This window comes from Oryzias latipes, chromosome 16 (genome assembly GCF_053564925.1).
Source record: "Oryzias latipes strain Hd-rR chromosome 16, Olatipes_Hd-rR_3.1".
In the NCBI taxonomy this organism is placed as follows: Eukaryota; Metazoa; Chordata; class Actinopteri; order Beloniformes; family Adrianichthyidae; genus Oryzias; species Oryzias latipes.
The window spans coordinates 15,445,525-15,467,939 of record NC_136252.1 but is presented as its reverse complement, the minus strand read 5'-3'; the positions used below and the strand labels follow the sequence as shown (position 1 = coordinate 15,467,939).

Sequence of the window (22,415 nt, the reverse complement as noted above, 5' to 3'; positions counted from 1 at the left end):
TTCAGAACCAAAAAAAGGCTGAAAGAAGGTGACATTTGTTCCTAATCCTAGCGTGTGTATTTGAGCATATGGTATTATTTTAATAACCTGAAAGCAATATGTTTCACACTGACAATACAACACCCCTGAGAGGAAAGAAAAGAAAGTTGGTGGATATTAAAACATGTGTGCTCTTGCACCCCACCTCTTTTAGCACGCATGTAATGAAAATACACTATGTCGTCAAATACATTAAACATATCTATGATTCTGTCCTGAACTATCACCATCAATTCACATAACATGTTCACAGTGGCTTCAGGTTTGATAGAGTCCCTGCAAAAACGCACACACACACACTCACAAAAAAGACTTTGGACAAAGTCCATATATATAGGTGAAACTTTAATGCAGGTTTGGGATGTTTTTGGGGGTCAAAGCAAGGTCAAACTGCGCATCTCCATCGATGATAGTCAGTTAGAAAGTAGCACACTATAATAAAGGAACAGCGTTTTCACAAACTCTGACCAAAACACAAAGTGTGGTGTGCAACAGTATACCAAGGTGAGGGACTATAACCTTGACTCAGTAAGATATGTAAAAGGGCAGACTTGTTACCACTCATGACCCCAAAAACAAGCCCACGCACAAATGCTTCTGTGCATATTTAGTCATAATTAGTGTGTATGAGCAAACAAACCGTGTACTGTGCCAGGCCTTTGGTTGGCCCAGCCACTGATCACAGAGATGCATGTTTGCTGTGTGTTTGTGTATGTAATGGAGGGTCTCCAACAGAACAAGAGGAGGTCCAGAGATTTCAAAACAGGAGCCTTTAATGTCCCCTTAGTAATGATTGGGACACTCTTCTCTCCATTTAAGCCACCACTCGAGGCTTTATTAAAGGTCAGAGAGGCCAGACTGAGTTAAATACTTGTCTAGCGATCTACAGACTGTCTCCTTTATCTATGGTGGAACACATATGGCTTAAAACTGTCTTTTTCCACATGTTTGCAGAACTGTGTCAGTCAAAGGGGTAAAAAAATACATTTTCACACGTACCTCCGGCACAAGTTACTGTGCACAGGGACTGTACAACAGCCCATGAGTAATTGTGTTTTGACGGGTTCTTCATCAGTCTGTCATCTGTGTTACTCAGAGTGTATTCCCAGCGCACACCTGGATTCCAGCCCTGCAACAATATCTAAAGGAGGAATCATATGTTACTATACAGTCAGGTAAAAAGAGCACAGGAACTGCCGGCCCAGAACGGTTGTTTCTGTTTGCTCACCTCTATAATTAGCGATTCATTTGTAGGGCCGGCCGATAGGAGGCTCTCTGGCCTGTTATAGGGTCTCTTGTACTCGAAAATTGATCCAGCAATTGAGTGTCGGCCTGACCAGTCAACTGTCCAGTGGCCGTTAAGGTAGTAGTGTCTGTGGTTGTCCCTGACAGCCAGATAGGAGCTGGAAGTGTTCAGTTCCATTACACGGATACTCCGAGCTCCTGCTGGGATGGTAACCACCCCATAATACTCTGAAAAAACAGCATTTTGAAACGATTGAAATGCTTGAAAACATCTCAGTGGTCCTCAACTTCCTTTTCAAGTCTTGGAAAGCTGCAAGACTTGGAAGCTGCATTTGAAAGTTTGTTCCCTTTGACTGATTGGTTCATTTTTATGTATTTATTTGTTTTCAAATGACTTACGGTTGGTGAAATGCTGCTTTGTGTACTGCCCCTTGTAGATCTTGCAGGTGGAGTTGTCACCCTTGCACACACCACATGCATCCAGGACAGCTGTGGAGCCCAGAACACTGTCACACCCCACCCTCTGCGAATGAAAACCATCCGTACATTTTTAGGCAAATTGGATTTTTACTGCAACAAGAGATCATATCACATGTAATTTGTAATAAACACTGTTTATTCTGGAAGTGGTGACTTAAAGACCCACTCCGATAAAAATTGAGTTTTTGATTATTTTATTATAAACTTGTGGCATTTTTCTGGTGATGGAGGATAAGAAAATTAAGCTTAAAATTGTGTTTGAGTATTTGTTTATTCAAATTGCTGTAAATCAGGAGAAGACGAAAAATGCTGTCCGAAGAAGAGTGTATTTGTTACGTAGAAACAAATACGCTCCGCTCCATTCTGATGCATCCACTTGTAGACAAATAGATTCACGTACATCTTTGGTTTTTCCTCGTCTGAGCTGGAATCTGGCTCAAAACTGTACAGCTGGATAGCTCCAACATTGCTTACCATTTTTGTTGCACTGCTAATGTTAGTCTGGGATTGTAAGGGCTGTAAGCTCGCATGAGAGAGTATAAACAGTTGAGCGATGGGAAGTGGGGGCAGGGTTGCTCCAAGCCAACAGTCCCGCTGACAACTTAGAAGGAAATTTCTGAATGACCATCTGCGACTTTGCAGAAACTATGTCCCAAAAAATGACGGAGGTTGTTTTTTGTGTGTGGCTACAAACGGCATATTCACAACTGAGACAGATGGGAACGCTTTTAAAATAGACAAGCTAACCACAGCGCTTCCGGATTTTCTTCTGCTGCATAATTCAACTACCCAGAAAAATCACTTTCTAGAAAAATAACCATCAATTCTCAAGTCTGTTTTTTCTTTAACACCCGTTAACATCTTACCTCACACAATCCGTCAACACAAACGTTTGTATTGTCCTTCGAGCAAAGGGTCCCGTCTTTAACTTTGCTTGCCAGGGCAAAAAAGAAATCATAGCCTTCAGCAAAGCAGTACAGCTTGCACACATCTTGATCTAAAAGAAACAGAAAAGATCCAGAAAAGTAAATACATTTGTATCAGTAGTAAGTCTTTGTAAAATTTACAGTTTTAAATAATAATTTTTTGGGAAAAAAAAAACAAACATCCTCACCGTCCACTTTTGTGTACGGTCTCCAGGTATAGTACCACCCCCTGAACTGTTTACTGTTAAACTCAGCACACTGATGTGCTCTGTAGTCAGTGGAATTTGGGGGGCAATCTACAGCGTTGCAAAGTTTGTATGACTTTGCGGAGCCCTCACAGAACTTCCCTCCATATGCGGGCCTACAGAAAGAGATCCAAGCATCCAAGCATGCAGAGAAGTTTTACATTCATTCCACAATCATAATCTTAAATATTCATATTTGCTAGTGTCTGTTTTTACATTTTGTGTCAGATTCCAAATGTTGGATTGCGTCCAATGTTGTGCTAACATGTACCATGAAGTTAGTAGACTACGGACCCTTTTTGGGGGAGGCAATACCTTAGATGTGCAGGGTAAGCAAATTCCAAACAGTTTTATTCCACAAAGAACACTTCATCACGCTGTCATGACTTGAATTTATCTCTGTGTGTGCTTGTGCGAAAGCATGCCTTTTGAGGAGGTTTCTCCTATTACAGGTGTATATCCTTAGGTTATCCTTAGGAAGGACAATTCCGCTATTATCCCTTCAATTACATTGTTGCTTATCTCTCTCTCTAGATCTCAGGTTCTTTCCTTTCACATCCCTTCATTAAATCTGTCACTGATTTAATCTTTTCTCTGACTTCTCCACCTACTTCCCCCATCTGGCTTTCTGGCCTCACTCACCTGCCCCCTCCACCACCATCTGTCCTCCCCTTTCTCTCTTTCTTTTTCCTAATTACTCTCTGTCCAATTTAAGTCCACACCCTGTCAAGTCTTGGCATGATAAAGATGAGGTCCTAACATTTTGAATAAGCACTGCTGACTAAGTGACGACATAAATGATCTTGGGTGATGGATGGAAGGGGGAACTAAGTGCAAAGATAAATGATGAGAACAAAATAGGTTTGGGGATAGTTTTTTGTTCCAAGGACACATTTTAAATCAACTTTTGCTACTAAAGTTATGCGATTTTTGACAAAATCTCATTTACCTGTGTAAGAATTGGATAAATCAATTATAAACTACACTTGATGCTACTTCTTTGCTATTCTAGGACTAAAACATGAACAATGACAACAGTTCTTTACCGGGGATTGCTGCACTGCCTCTCTCGGGAAGTGACCCCGCTCTCACAGCTCCGAGAGCAGGCGGACCAGGAGGACCACTCAGACCAGTGGCCGTGCTGGGGCCCCGGACCCTCGTCCCCCTGCTTTACACATTGGCCCCTACGACACCACTGCAGGACATGACGAGGCAGGTAAACACTGTATTGATGTACAAGTAGCATTTCGCTTTAAAGTCTTTACCTTAAAATTATTGGACAAACATTAACACGAGGGATTGCACACAAAAAAATTGCTATAAAGATATTTTTTTCACATAAAAAATTGTGTCCTGATAGATGTGGAACACTGTCTTTATGGTGGACATCACGCTTTCAAATAAGAAGTATGCTTAACATGCTTATTCCTGGGGAAGCAGTGTCGCAGAGGAAGATTGGTCGACCTCTGATCCAAAAAACAAAACAAAAAAAAAACAAAAAAAATCGTTTGCTCAGTCTCGCCCATGTGTCTAAGTGTCTTTGGGCAAGACACTGAACCTCACATTGGTCCTGGTGGTTAAAGGTTGGCACCGTTGTTAGGCAGCAGTGTGTGAATGTGAATCTGTGTGTGCATGCATGGGTGAATGAGACTGTGACTGCAAAGCTCTCTGGGCCTTCTGAAAAGGTAAGTATACGCCATTTCCCATTATTGTTATGACTGGTTCACTGGATTCTTACCAGAGTGTAAACTGTTCACTTTAAGTTCTTTAAAGAATTTTTTCAAAAACCTAATCATAGACAAAAATTGTGTTTTTGTCTGCCAGTTAATGATTGATATTTGAGTTTTCTTGTGACTAAAATTCTCATTTGACATCCGGAGCAGAAAATACAAACATTTGGTAAATCTTTAAAATTCGCTCATCAGTAAAACTGTATCTCTACTCTCGCACATGATTTTTGAGCATTCAGATGTTCCGCCCATGGAACTATAAAAGCTAGAGGCAGCACTAAAAGTTTACAGCCAGTGGGAATTGCTGTTTTTCTGCTTTAGACGCTGACCACACCATTTTTATCTGTTGTGACATTAAAAGCGTCATCTTTCATTTGGTTGTATAAAAATGCCAAAGAAGAGTCAGTAAACAGCAATAGACAGACATCACTTGGGATTCTCCACCCACCAAGTTGAGGTCTATTTTTCTGGATGCATCTTCATAATTCTAATGACACTGCATCTTTTTTGGTCTCCTAGAGCCCCAGGTCACCCTTTTGCCTATAACCATTTGTATAAATGACAGATATGTATGTCTGATCCAGCTCAGACGACGAAAACAAAGACGTTTATGTGTTCGGCGACATGTTTATGAATCAGAATGAAGTGGAGCAGGGAGCTAACGGCCTGCCGATTGTACCTTGTCTGTCACATCTACAAGCTTTTTCCAATGGATTTTTTTGTTGTTGTTGCTACTATTCACCACAATTTGAATAAAGAAATACTCAGAAAATCAATTTTAAGGAGAGGGACCTGGCCGCAAAAAAACCAACAAAAAAACAAAAACAAATGGTGCCTGACATCATTGGATGAAGAGAAAGTTATAGAGCTTACCCTAACACGAATCCTAACCTAAAAGTGTTTACTTGTTGCAAAAACCTTTATCAAAGCTTAAAATGGGAAAAAAGTAACTATTAGGGTTGACAGTCAAAATAACTTTTTTTCAAACGATATGGGGGGACTTCTGGTCCCGGTAGAGTACTTCCGGTTCTGGACATTGATGCTTTTAGCCTCTTAACTTATAGATTAACTGTCTTTATCCATGTCCTCATCACAAAAATGCTACAAGAACATGTTAGAACAGCAAAAACACGATTTTCATCGGAGTAGGTCTTTAAAAAACATCATCATTTCAAAAAATGTCCATTTTCTGTCAATTCTTTCAAGTGGTGCACTTTACGGGATTAAAGTTAATCTTTTAAGATCAGGTTGTGGTTTTCAGTCACCATTTACCCAGGAAACAATAAAAGCATGAATAAAAAAAAAAAGCCAATTTGGCTATCCTTCTAATCATTTATTAAAAACCGCATCCATCTCCTCCTCAAGACACACTTACTCAGCAGAATTTTTTATACTTTTGGGTAATTCACATATTTTCAAATGACAGCACTGACGTCGTTTGCTTTGGTTCTGCTGTTTGATCCAGCAGATGTTTATGGAATATTTCGCCTCAAGTAAACTGCACCAACGCATATGGCTTTATTTCTTCTGCCTATATAGTACTATGACTGTGTAAGAATAGCTTTGTTCACTGAAAAGCAAAGCTGCCTGCAAGTTTCAATTTGAGCAGGGCATTATTCAAAATGTTGGAACATAAACTGCACCTGCAACCCTCCTAGGTAGAGTTCATGATAGTGGGTTCAGCTTCTCTTGTTCTCATGGTGCCTTCATGCCTTGACACAAGCCCACAATCACACTCAAACAATGTGTAACACACACCTCCTTAAATACTCTCATGGTCTTTGAATAAATGCTGGAACAGCTGATTTCCCCTCCGGTTTTCCCCTTGCAGCTCACTACCATGAATTCTGAAGCAAGCCTGTCATTGTTTGTGTTCAGCTAATTGTCTCACGGAGGGAAATTAAACTCTGAGGCTTAAAATCTTGTGAGGCAAATGCGCATTATGAACTGTCAAGGGATCGAGCCTTGTGGGAGAGTCGTCTTGAAAAAGAAAGAAAAGCAACCAAACATAAATAAAGAACACAGATTGCTTTTTGGCTTCAACGCTGATGGCATATTTCTGCCACATCAGCAACAAACCAGTTGCTCCCTGAGGGGAAAATAAGGGCAGTAGAGAGGAGTGCCCCCATCGGAAACTGGGATTGCATTTGCCCTCAAATTAGCTGTGTTCTCTTGCTACGTCCACACCAGGGAAAGAGATGCACGTTCTTCAACACACTAAACGCAGATCCTTGAACGTGGGTTAAGCCTATAGTGTTCTCGGACAGGTTGAAGCGGAGAACATCCAGTGAATCTTGTGTCAGGGGTCGTCCCGGCACACCTGCTGTGTCTCACACACCTGTTCAGCATCCAATCAGTGAACCTATTTTAGTCCATCTCGCCCTCCAGCCTTTGTCGGTTCGTCTGCTTTAATGAAGGACTCACCAATCCAAGCCAAAACCAATGCCAAAGCCAACGCCAATGCCAACGCCCACACCCAAGCCACCAGAACCAAAGCCTCCAGAACAAAGAAAGAAGAAACTCTCAATCCACCCCCAAAGAACAAAACCCCAAAGAACCAAGACCAACGCCACAGATCCAACGCCCAACCCCTTTTTCATCCTACAATAAAATTCACTAAATCAAACTAAGTCCCTGTCTGCCTTTTTGGGTCCAGCAACTCCAAACCTAACATCTTGCTCAAAGCGTTTTCTTTCACAGCTCTATTCCGATACATGAAAGACTTGGTGTCATAGAATTCTGGCTGGGCACAAATTGCAATTATGAATTTCTCCTCCATAATAAATTTTCAAACGGTTGGCACGTCAGTGTATTATAAACGATGCCATTATCAAATCCGAGCCCTTTTGGCATTCAACGGCCAAAAGTTTTGTAGGTAGAGCCCGAAAAACGGACTTGAAAACAGAATGTCAGAGTTTTGAACGCAGAAACGCGCAGTCACACAGATTTCACAGATTCACTGGAAGTGGTCGCTTGAACTCGCATTGCCGAGGGCAGAGTGAACGTAGCTTAACACAGAATGAAGCCGCAGTAAAAATTCCTCATCTGGTCTATCAGGAAGTTCAACAGTTTACTTTAAGATGCAAAGTTTACTTTGGGATGCTGATAAAAGAAGCCTCCCTTAATTTGTTTCTCTCTCTCTCAAAAAAAAAAAAAACGACTACACTAGAAATTCCTCAATAAATTTAGCTTTTATTGCTGTATTAATCCAGGCTGTTTGCTATCCATATTACTGATGCTCTTTGTTAAAGGGAATTTACAGTGGTCTATGGTGTCCTTTAGGGAAGGAATGCCTCTCTCTGCATGAGACATCAGCACTCACAGGCCTATCTTTAAAAAGGCCTCAAGAGTTCATGAGTTAAGGAGCCTGCTGACAGAGGAAAGAAAATACAGTGACGCTAAAATGTATTCCTATTAGCCCAGCAAAACAAGACGAAAAGCTTTAGAAAAGTAATTATAATGTGAGTTTTATTGGGTTGACTTACATGTTATTTTCATCAAAACAACAAGAAATGAGTTTGGGGGGCCTCCTGCTGAGTGGCTTTTTAAAGAACCCATTTGGTAAAAAGTTGGCAGGGAGAATCAGACAACAGCAAGACAATGACATATTGTCTTGATTTGATAAACTAAGTAATGTTTCTAAATGGCAAGGTCGTTTTAGCTCCATTGCTAACAAGGATTCTTTTGTTAAAAAGGTAACATTTAACCCCGGAAAGGAGGAACAAATAAAAAACAGGATTGGTACCATTTGTTCTGCCACAAAGGCAATGAAAAAACAAAAAATCCCCAAAATGCTTCTTATAGGACTCATATGATGCCACTTTTTAGTCACGGGGTATCACCAAAATTCTCCTCATACAAACACACAGAAAAGCAAGTTATAGTTACCATCTCAGGGCCACAGGCTGAGCCTTCAGCTGCTGGCATGAATTTGGTCTCACACTTCCTCCCAACACGGTGGCACCACAGGGCTTTGCAGATATCCTGGAATAACAACAAACAAAGCTTACAGCTGAAGGAACGATAATTAGCGTCACTGCAATTTGGTCTCTTGAGAGACATTAAAAGATGCTAAATGAATCTGGAGAAAGTAAAGATAATAGCTGATTCACGCCTGACTAAGAACGGTGTTTTGGAAACAGTCGTGATTTTCTACATTGTCTAAAAGATTTCAATAGGAAAACTTCAGGGGTTTTCTCCTTTTTACATATCCTGACAAACTTGGACACTTTGCAACATTTTCTCATTACTGTTGTCTAAATGACTCAATCTGACTTTGACAAGAGCAGACGCAGACAATAACTTTAGTTTTAGCCAATTCCTGCCAAGAACCACCATGGTATTCATCTTAAGACCCTCTTGTCTGGCTGTTTTGCCTTTGGCAGCAACAAAAGAACCAAGGGCAGTTCACACTAAAATGGTTAGAACAAGACAAATGGAAATTAAAGGCTAAGTTTGACAGAAAGAAAAAACTCAAAGCACATGAAAACATGTTTTCTATATTTGTGGGTAACTTCTCTTTCATTTAACAGCTTATTGTTTTTCCTTTCTTGTTTCATAAAATGTTTTATCATAACACAATAAACTGCACAACTGAGACAAACCTAAAGTTTTAAAAACTAGTTCCTGGTGAGAAACAAATTCTTTGGATTTTTTTTTTTTTTTAGATTCAATGTACCTTCTAGTGATCAAGTGCTAAAGCACATGACATACTGGAATTAATAAATGGATGTTTGGGCTGTCTCTAGGGTGCAGATTAAATCACATATATCACAGGACACTCTGCTATTTTATGAGACAGTGTGAGCTTACATGCAATTTAGTGAAGCGTCTTTAAATTTGGTTTCCAGGAGCTGTGCCTTTGTAAAATCCTAAGACTAGTTTTGCATTACCGTGTTGAGAAATATAGTAATCTACTGCACATCTTGCATTTCTCTTTTCAATGTAATTTTCTCTACTACAATTTAATATATATAATAATATAATATAACTATAATGCTATGTTCACACCAGGTATGTAACACACTTTTAGCATTTTTGAATGTGTGTTTGGAATATGGTGTTCATACTGGACTGTAGCTACCCAATACTAACGCATGTGTCTGCAGTTGGAAGAGGTTTGGTGTGAAATGTGGAAGTGGAATCTCCAGAATTTTGCTCCAGGCTTTTTCTTTCACACTTCTACTGTGATATATGAAAGACTTGGTGTCATATATTTCCATTAGGACAAAAACGCAATCATTAATTTCTCCTCCGGACCAATTTTCAAACGGTTGGCACTTCCATGAATGAAAAGTGACGTCATCATCTTCATTTTCAATCCACAATCAATGAACGCACATTTTGTACATAGAGCTCCAAAGTGGTCTTAAAAATGTGCGTAGCTAGACGTAATCATGACAATTTTGAACACAGAAGCCCACAAAAGCTTGTATACAGGGATTCACATGAACTTTTCATTGAAAGTGGATGTTTGATTGAGCATTAACTAAACACTTCACCAAGTTACCTTTGCTGATAAATTCACAGGCTCAAGCTACACTGGTCGCGGCAACTTTCAATGAAACCTACCTAAACCCTCCTTTCGGGCCTCCGTGCTCAGAACTCTCGAGTTCATGCGTCTCTATGCAAGTTTTTAGGTCCGTTTTTCGGCTCTAAGTACAAATTGGGCGTTCATTGGTCGCGAGCAGGAACAGTTGAACTTTGAGCAATCAGGGACTCAGATTTGGCAGTGACGTACGGGTGGCGACCTTTTTGAGTCACAGAGGTGCCAGCTGGTTGTAAACATCAATATGGATGAGAAATTAATAGCTGCAGTTTGCGCCTGCCTGGAATTCTATGACACCAAGTACTTCATATATCAGAACAGAGCTGTAAAGGAAAAATCCTGAAACAAGATTCACGAGATTTCACACCAAGCCTCTTCTAACTGCAGGTGTTGGACATGGGCTAGTAAACTGTAGAAAATATATACATTCTTGATGTGAATGTAGCTTCAGGTTTTTTATCTTTGTTACATGTGACAGACAGCTCCCAATGTTCATCATTTCAGTGGCACGCCATAGGAAATGCTATTTCCAGGAACGCAAAATTTTATAAACAAGCATTCTCTTATGTGTGATGGTCATGAGTTTTAATACAGGGATCACAGTTATCTTCTGTAAAACAAAATTTAACATTAATTTAATCTAAAAGAAAGTAGAAAGTACATTCTACACGTAATATTTGGCTGCACATCAAAAACAAACTGAAACTTGTGTTGAAACAATGGGAGAGCAGAAGGCAGAGATTCCCATTGGCAGTGCTCCAGAGTATATTTAGTCATCTGTCCCATTGAGCATTTGAACAAAATAACTTTCTCTGTTTGCTTTGAGTGTATATGTGTACAAATGCCTGCGTATGTATGATAGTGTGCCTGTGTGTGCATGGTCCTTTTTCTTTTGTCTTTCTTCCTTCTTTTGACCTAGTTTTTATTGCATCAACTCATCTAAGTATCAAGTTCTTGACTTTTGTCTAGGAAACAATGCATCAGTCATTTTGTATGGATCACAGGGGTGTGTGCTGAAAAAAAGTTGGGGTTTCAAATGTATAATCGTTTTTTTTTTTTTCTCAAAAGAATTGCACACTGGAGGCAAAGTAACCATTACCTTCTTAAAATCCAGAGTGCAGAGTTTGGCCTTCTCCCCAAACTGCCATTTGCACTGTGTATCTGCATCATACAACTCGCCAGGCAGCTTCTCAGGGTAGCGATACTCTTTTGCTGCTTTGGGTTCATCTGACAGACACAAAGCCTGGGCAGTGCTTGAAGGTTGGATGGAGTGAATGAAGAGGCCGTTAGAAAAAAAAAGGGGAAAAAAAGGCAGATGAAAGGGATAAAAACAGAAAATAGAACGGATTATAAACAAGGAATGGACATGAGATTAAAGTTAATAAACAAATGTCAAAAATAATGGGTGGTATGACTCTCCATGTGCGGTCATGTGAAGTTGGTTTTAAAAAAAAAAAAAATCAAGCAGCAGCATCTTCATGCTCCATTGCCCCCAACTGTAGGGCAACTACAAATGTTGCCCAAGTAACACAACACATTTCCAAACCTTAGTGCAATGTCCTTAATGCATCAGACACTCAATTATGACAGACATAAAAAGTTGCTCATTTCCGTACCCTAGCAGGGGGTTTCCAGTGTCAACTTATATCACGCATTTCTATACAGAAACACTGCAGGCAGGGAAACGCCATGCAGAAGATGGCAAAAAAAGGTTCAAATAATTCATTGTGTTAGCAAGCGGTTCTGATTGCTTTAACAGGGTGAATGCGTGTCTGCGTACAAGATATTCCACTGCTTTATGAGTCTAATGCGTCTGCAGAGAACAATGGTCTCTCTGCACGTGCAACATTCTGATATCGTGTGTCATACGTAATAGACATCCTGAAGAATAGATTACATGTATCGTTTAATTGCACACATCTGCAGGTGCACGAATGAATCCAGCGTGCAAACGTAAGCGCAGACAGCTTTTTAAGTGGTTCACACATGAAATGGTAAAACCATATTTTTTTGATCGCTTGAAAAATTCGCTCAAAGCAGAAATCACATGAGAAATTCCCCCCAGTCCAAGCTATAAACACAACATACACAGAGTCATCAGTGGGGTGATGGGAACAGTTTTCAGAAGATCTTTTTCTTTAGCATGCCCTGTAGGTTTCAACAGTTTTAGATTGCCAGGTTTATGTTTAGCATGTGAGCAGCTGGTGAATGCAACTTTCAATCAAGGAGTATTGTTTTTCATTGATTCGTTGTAACCGCAACTTTCACAGTGCACTTTTGCATGTTTTTTTATTCTTTTTTCACACCACACTGTGTTCTGCATCTTGATTGGCTGTAGAGCGTTGTCAAATCTCCTCTGTGTCATGTCTACTGTAGACATACGTGCAGCTAGCCAAATCTTCATAAATCTTTGATCACGATCACATCTTTTGTTTTCATTCTATAACGCTAGATTGACAATTTCTATTAAAGACCCACGTCAATGAAAATCGTGTTTTTAACATGTTCTTTAAGCATTTTTTTGTGATGGAAGACATTCATGAACTAATTTAAGATTAAAATTGCGTTTCTGAGTGTTTCCTTATTTATATAGTGGTTGATCAGGAGCAGATGAAAACCCACGGTTTGATAAAACTCGGGTTTGTGATGCATTAACTGTCTTGATGGGTGGGCCAAAGTTACCCTGCTCCGCTCCAATTCTAAATCCTCCACTTGAAGACAAATAAATCCATTAACAACTTCATGTTCCTCGTCTGAGCTGGCATCTGGCTCGATGGCTCCGATATGGCTTGCTTTTTTTCTTCTTCTACGCTAATGTTAGCTTGGGGTTATGAGGAGCTATAAGCTAACGGGAAAGAGTGTAAACAAAGGCATGCTGGGATATTGACATAGGTCTACTTTAGTGCCAACAGTCCCGCCCACAACCCAGAGGCAAATTTCTAGTGAAGTCCTAAAGCTCTACAGAAAGTAGGTCTTAAAAAACGACACAGCCTTTTTTACATTTTCTTAAAAACTGCATAATTATAATTTAAAGACAACTGGGAATGCTTTTACAATAGAAAAAAAAAAACTATAATTGGACTGGGACATTAATCAAGATATAAAAAAAGGTGAAAATGTTATTTTCTGTTTGAGAAAAGTGTATTAAGTGTGTAGCAAGGGGCGTTCTATAATGCAGATTTTATCTCTCACTATAATTGTTTTTTTTTAGCTTATCTGCTGGATTTGATGGCTGTAAAGGTTTACATGAACTCTGGTTCTGGTAAACCAAGGTCTCAGCTCACTTACTAATGAACTCCATGAAGTGTGAACATTTTTGGCTCTTATAGCTCATAAATATAAAGTCCAGTTGTCTTTCCAAGTCTTGCATTGAATTTGGCGCTTTCAAACAACATTATTAATGGGGTCCTGGGTGGGGGGGCGGCTGCGTTCTCTCCCTCTTTTTACATTCCATCACCCACCCCAGAAGAACATAGACACTCACTCGAGCACAGGTGCAATCTCACCTTTGCACAAAGAGTTTGCGTGACTGAATGAAATGTTTCACATGAGTTAGTCTGAAAGTAGGCGTGTGTGAATGTTAGTGGTAGTATGTCCATGTAGACTTGTTTGTGTGTGAACACTTTTGGAGCCAACAGGTGTGTTTGTAACGTTTGAGTGTGTGTGTGGACAGGCCCCGCCCATTTTAGATTTTTCATGCATCTTAACCTGTCAGTTGTGATTATAAAGCTCCAGCAACTTGTTGCTTTCTGACGCTTAATGATCTTACCCTCGCTACTATAACACCCCTCTACCCCCACCCCCTTATCTGTCATCCCTCTCTCTTCCTTCCTCCTTTTCTTTTCCATCCGGTCCAACAAAAAATATTTACAAAAATAATTAACATGAATAAAGTTTAGCTGAAATTACAAGAGGGGTTTATTTAAATATACATCTGGTGTATCATAAGATTCATAACCCCTGTTGTAAAAGTAAAATATGTCCAACACAAAAGGCTTTCAGCTCTCATCTGTTTGCTTAGCTGTTGGACAGGACAAGTTAGAAAGAAAAACAAAACATATTACATTAGACACAGTAGCATATCACTGTTCAGCCTGGCTGAGAAAAGAGACTCCAAAGACCCCAGGCTCTGAGTGGTGCAGAGAATCCCTCCATGTAGCCTTGGTGGTGGATGTAAGTTTAATATACCTCTGACAGGCCTAATAAGGTTGAGGTCATCCTAGCTCTGATTACCAGTGAGGAAATAAACTGGCTGTCTCCACAGACAGTTCAGTTAACACACTGGTAAATTTAGTGGAAGGCATTGAGTCTAGACTATCTAGTTTCAGAGACACCAAAAGCTGGATGTATTTTCAAACACAACCACTGGCTCATAGAGACACTGCCAGCCATGTGGACCCTGTGGTTGTAAACTGTAAACTGAGTTCTTGCTTAGGGAAGTAGAGTTTGTTTCTATACAGAATCTAGACATGTAGAGGACAAAAGGCCACAGCATATGCACAGATTTTCAGTTAGAATATTTAATTACCCCAACATGAATGTTATGGATTGAGAAAATAAGAGCATCTGGTTCTTCCCATGTCTGTAAACCAGTCAAAAGCAACGTCACACAGAATGCAACATAGGATATAAAATTGTGCAGACTGATAGATTAGCCTTTTATGCCATCCACCCATCCATCCATCCACCCATCCATCCATCCATCCATCCATCCATCCATCCATCCATCCATCCATCCATCCATCCATCCATCCATCCATCCATCCATCCATCCATCCATCCACTTGTTTGTTACTTACGGTGAGTGTTTATATGCTTATTACATTTGTATCATGTATTTTAAAGGGTTCTTTTTTTTCTTTTTCATCTGATGTCATATTTATCTGATCTTCATATTTAAAAATAATTGATAATAATTTTAACTAAGCCCTCACCTACTGTTCCCAAATTTAATACAAACTCAGAAATAGTAAACAACAGTTTCTCAGAAAAAAAAAATAAAACACTGGAAGCTTGGGGGAAAAGAAGACGCAATTTGACACCAAGACAAATCACATATTTTAACCAAACTGGCAAAACCCTTTTGGATGTTTATTGACTAACTTTATAATCAGGAAAAATTAAAATGATGGTGTAGGGCAGGGGTGTCAAACTCATTTTCACGGAGGGCCACATCAGCATAGTGGCTGTCCTCAAAGGGCCAGATATGACTTATACATTTAAATAAATGTAATGGAAAATAATCGTAACTACTCCTCAATGTTAAATAACTCTTTATTAATTTATTATGACTTTTTAAAGTGACAATTACAGTTGCATAGAAAACATATGTTTGCTTGTTACTCTAGCATAAATCCTTTTAAATGTGATTCTGTGAGGTTAGGTTACATTGACAGTGTCCTAATGTATAGTTGCCCAATCCGATATTTCAAGTCTGATTCCCCCTAGATATGAATAAATACACACCAATTTTTATTTTTTATTCTAAGAACTTAACTTAAATACTTTTATGCTCTCGCGGGCCACATAAAATGACATGGCGGGCCACATTTGCCCTGCGGGCCTTGAGTTTGACACGTGGTGTAGGGAGAGGAGCGGTGGAGTTGGGGTGTGTGTGTGTGTAGGGGGAGGCTAGACCTTACAATGTGGAAATTCCCTTATTCCAGGTTTTATTTGAACCTTTTAGTTTTAACTTGGCAACATGAACAATTAGATATTCAATGTACACATATCTGTACCTAAAAACTTGGAACCAAATATTTCTATTTTGTTAAATACATTCATAAAGTACTAAGATTTTTTCGTTTTATTTTCTGGATTAATGTGAGTATTTAGCAATCATTAAACAAATAGTAAATTATTTTTATCTTTTTTATTAAAAAAAAGTTGATATAATTAATCTATATATTTACAGACAATGCCTTGTATTTGATTTGTTGCATGAGTACATGCTGGCATAACAAAGACATCATTTTTTAAGAAACATCTGGTAACATGATGTTACTCTTTAGTTCTGAAAACCTAAAAAATAACTATCCATAAATGTCATTATTAACAGGAGCATCTTAAATCAACTAGAATGGTTTGTTTACCACATCACAAGCACAGCAGATTGAAAAACCAGGACCACTCACTTGAGGAAGCGGCTGAGATACTGGCGACTGCATGGAGACCAAGAGAAGATCCCATTGTGACCGGCCAGTGTGGGAGACATGATGTTACCCTCAGACTTTTTGCAAACATTTCCTTCACCATCATGTACCATTCCAAAGCTGAAAAACAAAGAGGACCGCAAAAATATATTTGACTCAGCAAAACTGCAACCAAATTACAATATTTTCTCTGATCAGCGACTTAACGGTGGAATGTTTCGAATATTCTAAAGAAAGTTTTCCTCAGTTGTAAAACTATTTATTTATTTTTGGATCTTCTTTGCCTGCTTTGAAATTATGTTGTTGTTTTTTTATTCTTAAGACAAAAGTAGAACATTTAGAAAAAATGATGAATATTTTCTATTAAAAAGTGGTCTGGGTTACCATGATGCATAAGCAGTGTGACTTTGCCTGAGCTTTCCCTACTAAGTCTAGCAAAAGAGTTTAAATATGCTACAGCAAGACAGGAGATGTATGGAAGCATTTGTGTAGCACAACTAAAAATAAAAGTCAAAACCAGAAATGCTTTTTCATTTTCAAAATGAAACTGCATTTCATGACTCAAAATTAAAAAGAAAAATCAATCAGCCAAAATGCTTTTTCTTTTTCTTCTTCAACGCAGCTTATTCTGTCACTTAATTAAAATGACATAGAAAATGGTATTTGACATTTCATTTTCAAAAAGTTCTCTGGTAAATGTGTAGCAAAAGTCATTTAGAAATGTCTAATTTGACAAATAAAATGGATTAATAGAAATGCTTTTTCATTGTCAAAATGAAGCTGCATTTGTTGACTCAAAATTAAAAAGAAAAATCAATCCTTCAAAATGCTTTTTCGTTTTCTACTAAAAACCGCTTTTTCTGTTACGTACTTAAAGCGAAAATGCAAATAGGGATTGCATTTGCGTTTTCACATCCACCCTGCAAAAGTTGTCGTATAACTCAATCCCACTCAGCATTTCCAGGGGGGAGGCGGGGCGATGACGTCAGTGCGTGTTGGTCAAACCAACAAATGCCAAAAGTTTTAGCATGGCAAAACCTGCTAGAGCTGTTGATGGGGCTCCAACTGTCCTTAAACAGTAAAGTCAGCGGGAAGCTGCAGGAGACTATCTTCTAAATGTGCTTTTATTATGATTATTATTAAGGGCCTTCTCGCTCATAATTGTTTAAATCCGTGCGGCCAGTGCTTTTTTCTTGGTTGCAAGGACCCGAAAGACGGGTTAGCATTAGGCTAATATGTGCAAAAAACATTAGCCATGGAGGAACTCCAAAATGGCGCAATGAGCATCTTGGATGTTAATATGTGGTAATAACATCAGCTTTTATTTTGTCTGGACACCACTGGAAACACAAATTCATATGATGGTTTACAGTTTGTCGGGTCTGCGTAGCAGCACTTCCGCCTTCTGCGATCCGGAGTTTTGGGTCGCGGGGCTACGCGAGCGCGCTAGGCAGAGGCGGCTGCCGGTCTGAAGACAAAGCTAGGAGTCCTGAGAAGCTGTGTACAATCATCAGGAATGCACAACCATCACAAAGCCCTCTCTCGTGCCGCTAACACAAAGCGACAAGCCTGGCCGCACTGCTCCTAGTGTCTGTGTCTCTTACAGCCGGACACACGGAGATAGCACTGACGTCATAGCCCCGCCTCCCCCCTGGAAATGCTGAGTGGGATTGAGTTATGCAGCACCTTTTGCAGGGTGGATGTGAAAACACAAATGCAATTCCCTCCTTGCATTTTCGCCTTAATTATGTAACAAAATAAGCATTTTTTAAGTAGAAAAGGAAAAAGCATTTTTGAAGGATTGATTTTTCATTTTAATTTTGAGTCAACAAATGCAGCGTCATTTTTAAAATGAAAAAGCATTTCTGGTTTTGACTTTTACTATTGGTTTTGCTACACTAATGCTTCCATACAGATGACTCTATCACAACCCAGGGATACAGTTGTGTCAAGCAAGCCCCTAAAGCTTGAGCTGAAGGTATAGGTGCAGACAAAGAGGGGGGTAGTACGGTGGCCCTGAAGTCCAAATCACTAACACACTATCACTCAACCCAGAAACATGATCTCGATTGACGACAACAATTAAAGCAAAGGAAATGATTAAAGACTAACATTAGGACTGACAATAAATCGCAATCATTGTTATACCAATGTCAAGCTGTGCAATATGCATATCGCTAACATTTTTTGTACTTAGTTGGCTCTAATGAAATATACTGTAATAAGGTAAAAGTTAAGTTAAAGCTCTTACTTGTGTCCTGATTCATGGGCAATAGTGAAGGCCAGACCCAAACCTGTGTCTTCATTAATAGTACAGCTCCGGTACTTGCTGCACATTCCACTAATAGGGGCAAAACCTACAGAAAAAAAAACGTTTTTTTAAGTCTTTCAGTAAATAAAAAGTATTAAAACTCTTCACTCTGTTCATTACAACTGTCTCTGGGTAGCTGAAAAGCCAAACTCTACAGGCTTTGCTGTCAAATAGAAAAGCTGTCTGTGCAATGCATGTACTCAATATCAGAAGGCACAGACAGTTTAAGTCCCTCTACATGTTGAGATATTGGACTCTGTGGGAACATTCCAGAAACCCCCTGATGTCCTTAACTTCAATTAAAGAGGAAAAAAAAATCTCATTTGTCTCATTCCTGTCATTTTCTGCTAAACTCTACTGCTGTGTTTCATCTTCTTCCTCAATGTTTTCCTCTTTCTGTCTGCCTTTCCACAATTAGCTGCTAACAGACGTGAACCCCTGACTGTGAATAAAATAAATGGATATGTATCTCACATCATTCACATTTTTGCATCAGAGTATCATGGAGACTTTAGACTTAGTGCGGTTTGTGATTTAAAGTCCTTTGCAACTCAGTGCAAAATCCCAAGTGTGATGTTCCCAAACAAAAAAACGCATGTAAGCAAGAATATTAATAAATATAGACAGACTGACCATGAGATAAGTTCATTTTGGTTTCAGTAAGGAGTATCGTCATAAATTACAAGCAAGTTTAACCATAGAGCAATGTAATGTTAAGACAAATAAATGCGCTATATTACAAAATGCTATAGTTGCAGTGATGGCAAGTACAACTTTCAACTTTGAGAAGTAATTTCTACACAATAGGACACACTCTGATGTAGGGCTGTGTTGACTGAATAGATTAATCGATCCAAGCATCATAAATCGAAAATTTGTCCATAAAAGTACAGATATATTTTTTTATGCCTTTCCTTTTCCGATGACCTAACGCATAATAGTAAACACAAAGTTCACTAGCTTGATGCTAACATATAATGGAATTTCCCATAGGACGGCTAATGCTAATTTGTGGTCAACCTAAACATACGTTGTTGACTAAATGAACAGTTTTAGATACTCACAGGCAAGAATTTTCTAAACCTTTTTTTCTTTAAGTAACCATTTGTGGTCTAAAGGTTTATGCTCAAATCTTCTGAAATAAAGTGTGATACCACAGCGCGAGCTCCACCTAGTTGCCAAACTGAAACGACCTCCAGGAGAAGCACGACATTTATTTTGGCAATATGAGCCAATTTATTGCCTTCACAATGATAATGATCTGCACATTTTTGTTGGAGCTTCTCCGTTTGACAAACCATGTAACACAATAATACACTTTTCAGTATGTAAACTGTATCAGATTAATATGAATATATTTAAAACATATATAGATTATTAATGTATTTCTATACAAATATGTGTAAATGTGTAATCCATGTAAATTCAAAATTGAATTGAATCAAATCCAGTGGATCAAAAGAATCAGAAAAATCGCAAATCGAATCAATTCAATCTCTTGTAAATTGAATTGAATCACTTCTGCAAATTATTGGTGAAACCCAGCCCTACTTAGATGTTTTCACTTATGTTTGTGAGCTAATATAGTTGTTTTTGCACACATGCTTTGTAAGTTTATTTATGAACTTTAAAGGAACTTCTACGAATGAGTTTGATAAGTTCTACATATAGCTGTAAACGCTTAATTCACTAAATGCAAATAAACATTCATGGGCTGCATTTACTGTACATTGCAGGCAAAAGTGACATAGATTATATTTTTTCTGACTCTTAATTTTTCAGATGATACAAAATCCAGCTCTCATTTTATTTTTAAATAGAACCCATTTTCAGTGTTTTTTAGAGTGACTTCAGTCTGCAGAAACTGTCTCACCGAAGCCAAACTTATATTTTCTAGAAGGATTTAAGCTTTGTTTTCACTGAGTGGTATGGTCCCGGAAGGGTGAAAATGAATGTAAACTGTACCAAGAGTATCACAAGGTTCATTCTTCCAGGAGCAGATGTCAAGTCCTGTGAGGAGAATGGCGTGGTCGTGGTGTCGGCCCTCTCTACCTCCCAGAGTTGACTGCCACTGACAAAAGCTGTTCAATGTGTGATCTGCATGATGGTTGATCATCAAGCCATCCTGTGATGGAAAGAAAAAAAATAGCATGCACAAAGAAACCAAATACAAAGAGGTACTGTCTTAATGGAAGAGGAAATTACGCCTATGTTTACTGCAAAATTATGGAAATTATTCCAAGAGTTTGAGACGCATGACATTTTGAAAACAGCTAGGGATCAAAAGATCAATAAAGTGGGTGGAGGAGTTCGTAATAGAATATATGTAGTGTATGCATTTTCATTAATAACATTGAGTATTTTAAGTGATTTTCTTATAATTGTAATTTTTGTTGTTGTAGGCTTTTAGAGCCTAGAGATGAAAAAAAGCCACCGGGCTCATTCTGGCTCATATATCTATATCTATATCTATATCTATATCTATATCTATATCTATATATAGATATATATATATATATATATATATATATATATATATATATATATATATATATATTGCAAAGGTTTTTTTCTGGTTCTGATACTCACTTGCTCTTCATCCAGAAGAATGAGGCCCACAATAACTATGTTGATATTTCCTCCTATTGTGCCGTCTTTAAAAAGACTGGAGACCTACAAAGAAAAAATAAAAATATTGTTTTATGATATGTAGACAATATGTTATCAAAATCTTTTTTTTTTATGTCTGAATTGAATGATATAACAGTATGTGTTGTTCGTTACCACAAAAAGCATTAAAAGAGTTTTACTTAACAAAGGTCATTACATTATAATCATATACACAGCATTTGTGAAATTAAAGTTGCTTCTAAATATGTTGTTGAAACAGATTTTTTTTGGTGAAAGGTTTTTTTAAAAACATAAAATGAACAAAAAAGATTTTTTAGAATCATTTGAGGATGTAATTTTTCACAAATGAAGGCATTGGAAATAAAAAAAATCTTATGTGTTAACTTAAATATGGTGCATAATTACATTAATTTCAAAATAAGGCTTATAAAAGACCTTTCTTTTTTTCCTAGGCACATTAACATTGAGAGTTGGGTCATCTAGACCCACTAGACAGTGCTCTGAACCTTTTTTCTTCAATGGTTTGTGTTCTTCACTGGTGTCCAGGGATTACATGAAATCTTTCCACCTTTATCCACCTTTGTCATCTAAAGATAACACAAGGGTTAAACACCTAATGTCCTAATCTGATCATGTATTTGTCAATTTTTAAAGTGTTCACAGTGGTCTGTTAATTATGGTTAGGCCAAAAAGAAAAAACTTCCCGTCAACCATCTGTATATACTCTCTCCCGCTTGATAGCAGCCATTAACATTTCCAGTCCAACAAAAATGGCAAACAATATTGGAGCTATCCAGCTATACAGTTTTGAGCCAGATGCCAGCTCAGACGAGGAAAACAAAGACGTACATGGATCTAGTAGTCTATACACAATGAACCGGAGCAGGGAGCTTGAGGTCTTCAGTAGTTGGTAATACATCACACCTTTTGGGAAATGCTTTTCCAACTGCATTTTTTTTTCTTTGCTCCTGATTCACAACGATTTGAATAAAGAAATACTCAGAAATACCAGTTTAAGTTTAATTTTATTTATATACGGTAGTTTTTTCCTCATGAGAAAAAAGCTAGAAAACACGATCAAAACACCAACAACACAACTTTTTTGTTT

The 22,415-nt window shown here is 38.4% G+C and overlaps 1 protein-coding gene across 1 annotated transcript in view; it reads right to left on the bottom strand.

Moving 5' to 3' along the window:
• Positions 1-22,415, bottom strand: part of adamts16 (ADAM metallopeptidase with thrombospondin type 1 motif, 16) — a 66,436-nt gene that overhangs the window by 17,933 nt on the left and 26,088 nt on the right. Inside the window, exons 6-17 of the mRNA XM_023964549.2 lie at positions 21,266-21,349; positions 20,642-20,801; positions 18,617-18,722; positions 16,348-16,485; positions 11,313-11,466; positions 8,554-8,649; positions 3,982-4,130; positions 2,879-3,051; positions 2,631-2,761; positions 1,684-1,807; positions 1,268-1,512; positions 1,039-1,180 (exon numbers count right to left, since the gene is read on the bottom strand). Coding sequence (XP_023820317.1) covers positions 1,039-1,180; positions 1,268-1,512; positions 1,684-1,807; positions 2,631-2,761; positions 2,879-3,051; positions 3,982-4,130; positions 8,554-8,649; positions 11,313-11,466; positions 16,348-16,485; positions 18,617-18,722; positions 20,642-20,801; positions 21,266-21,349 — 1,702 coding nt within the window. The remainder of the gene's footprint in view (positions 1-1,038; positions 1,181-1,267; positions 1,513-1,683; positions 1,808-2,630; positions 2,762-2,878; positions 3,052-3,981; positions 4,131-8,553; positions 8,650-11,312; positions 11,467-16,347; positions 16,486-18,616; positions 18,723-20,641; positions 20,802-21,265; positions 21,350-22,415) is intronic.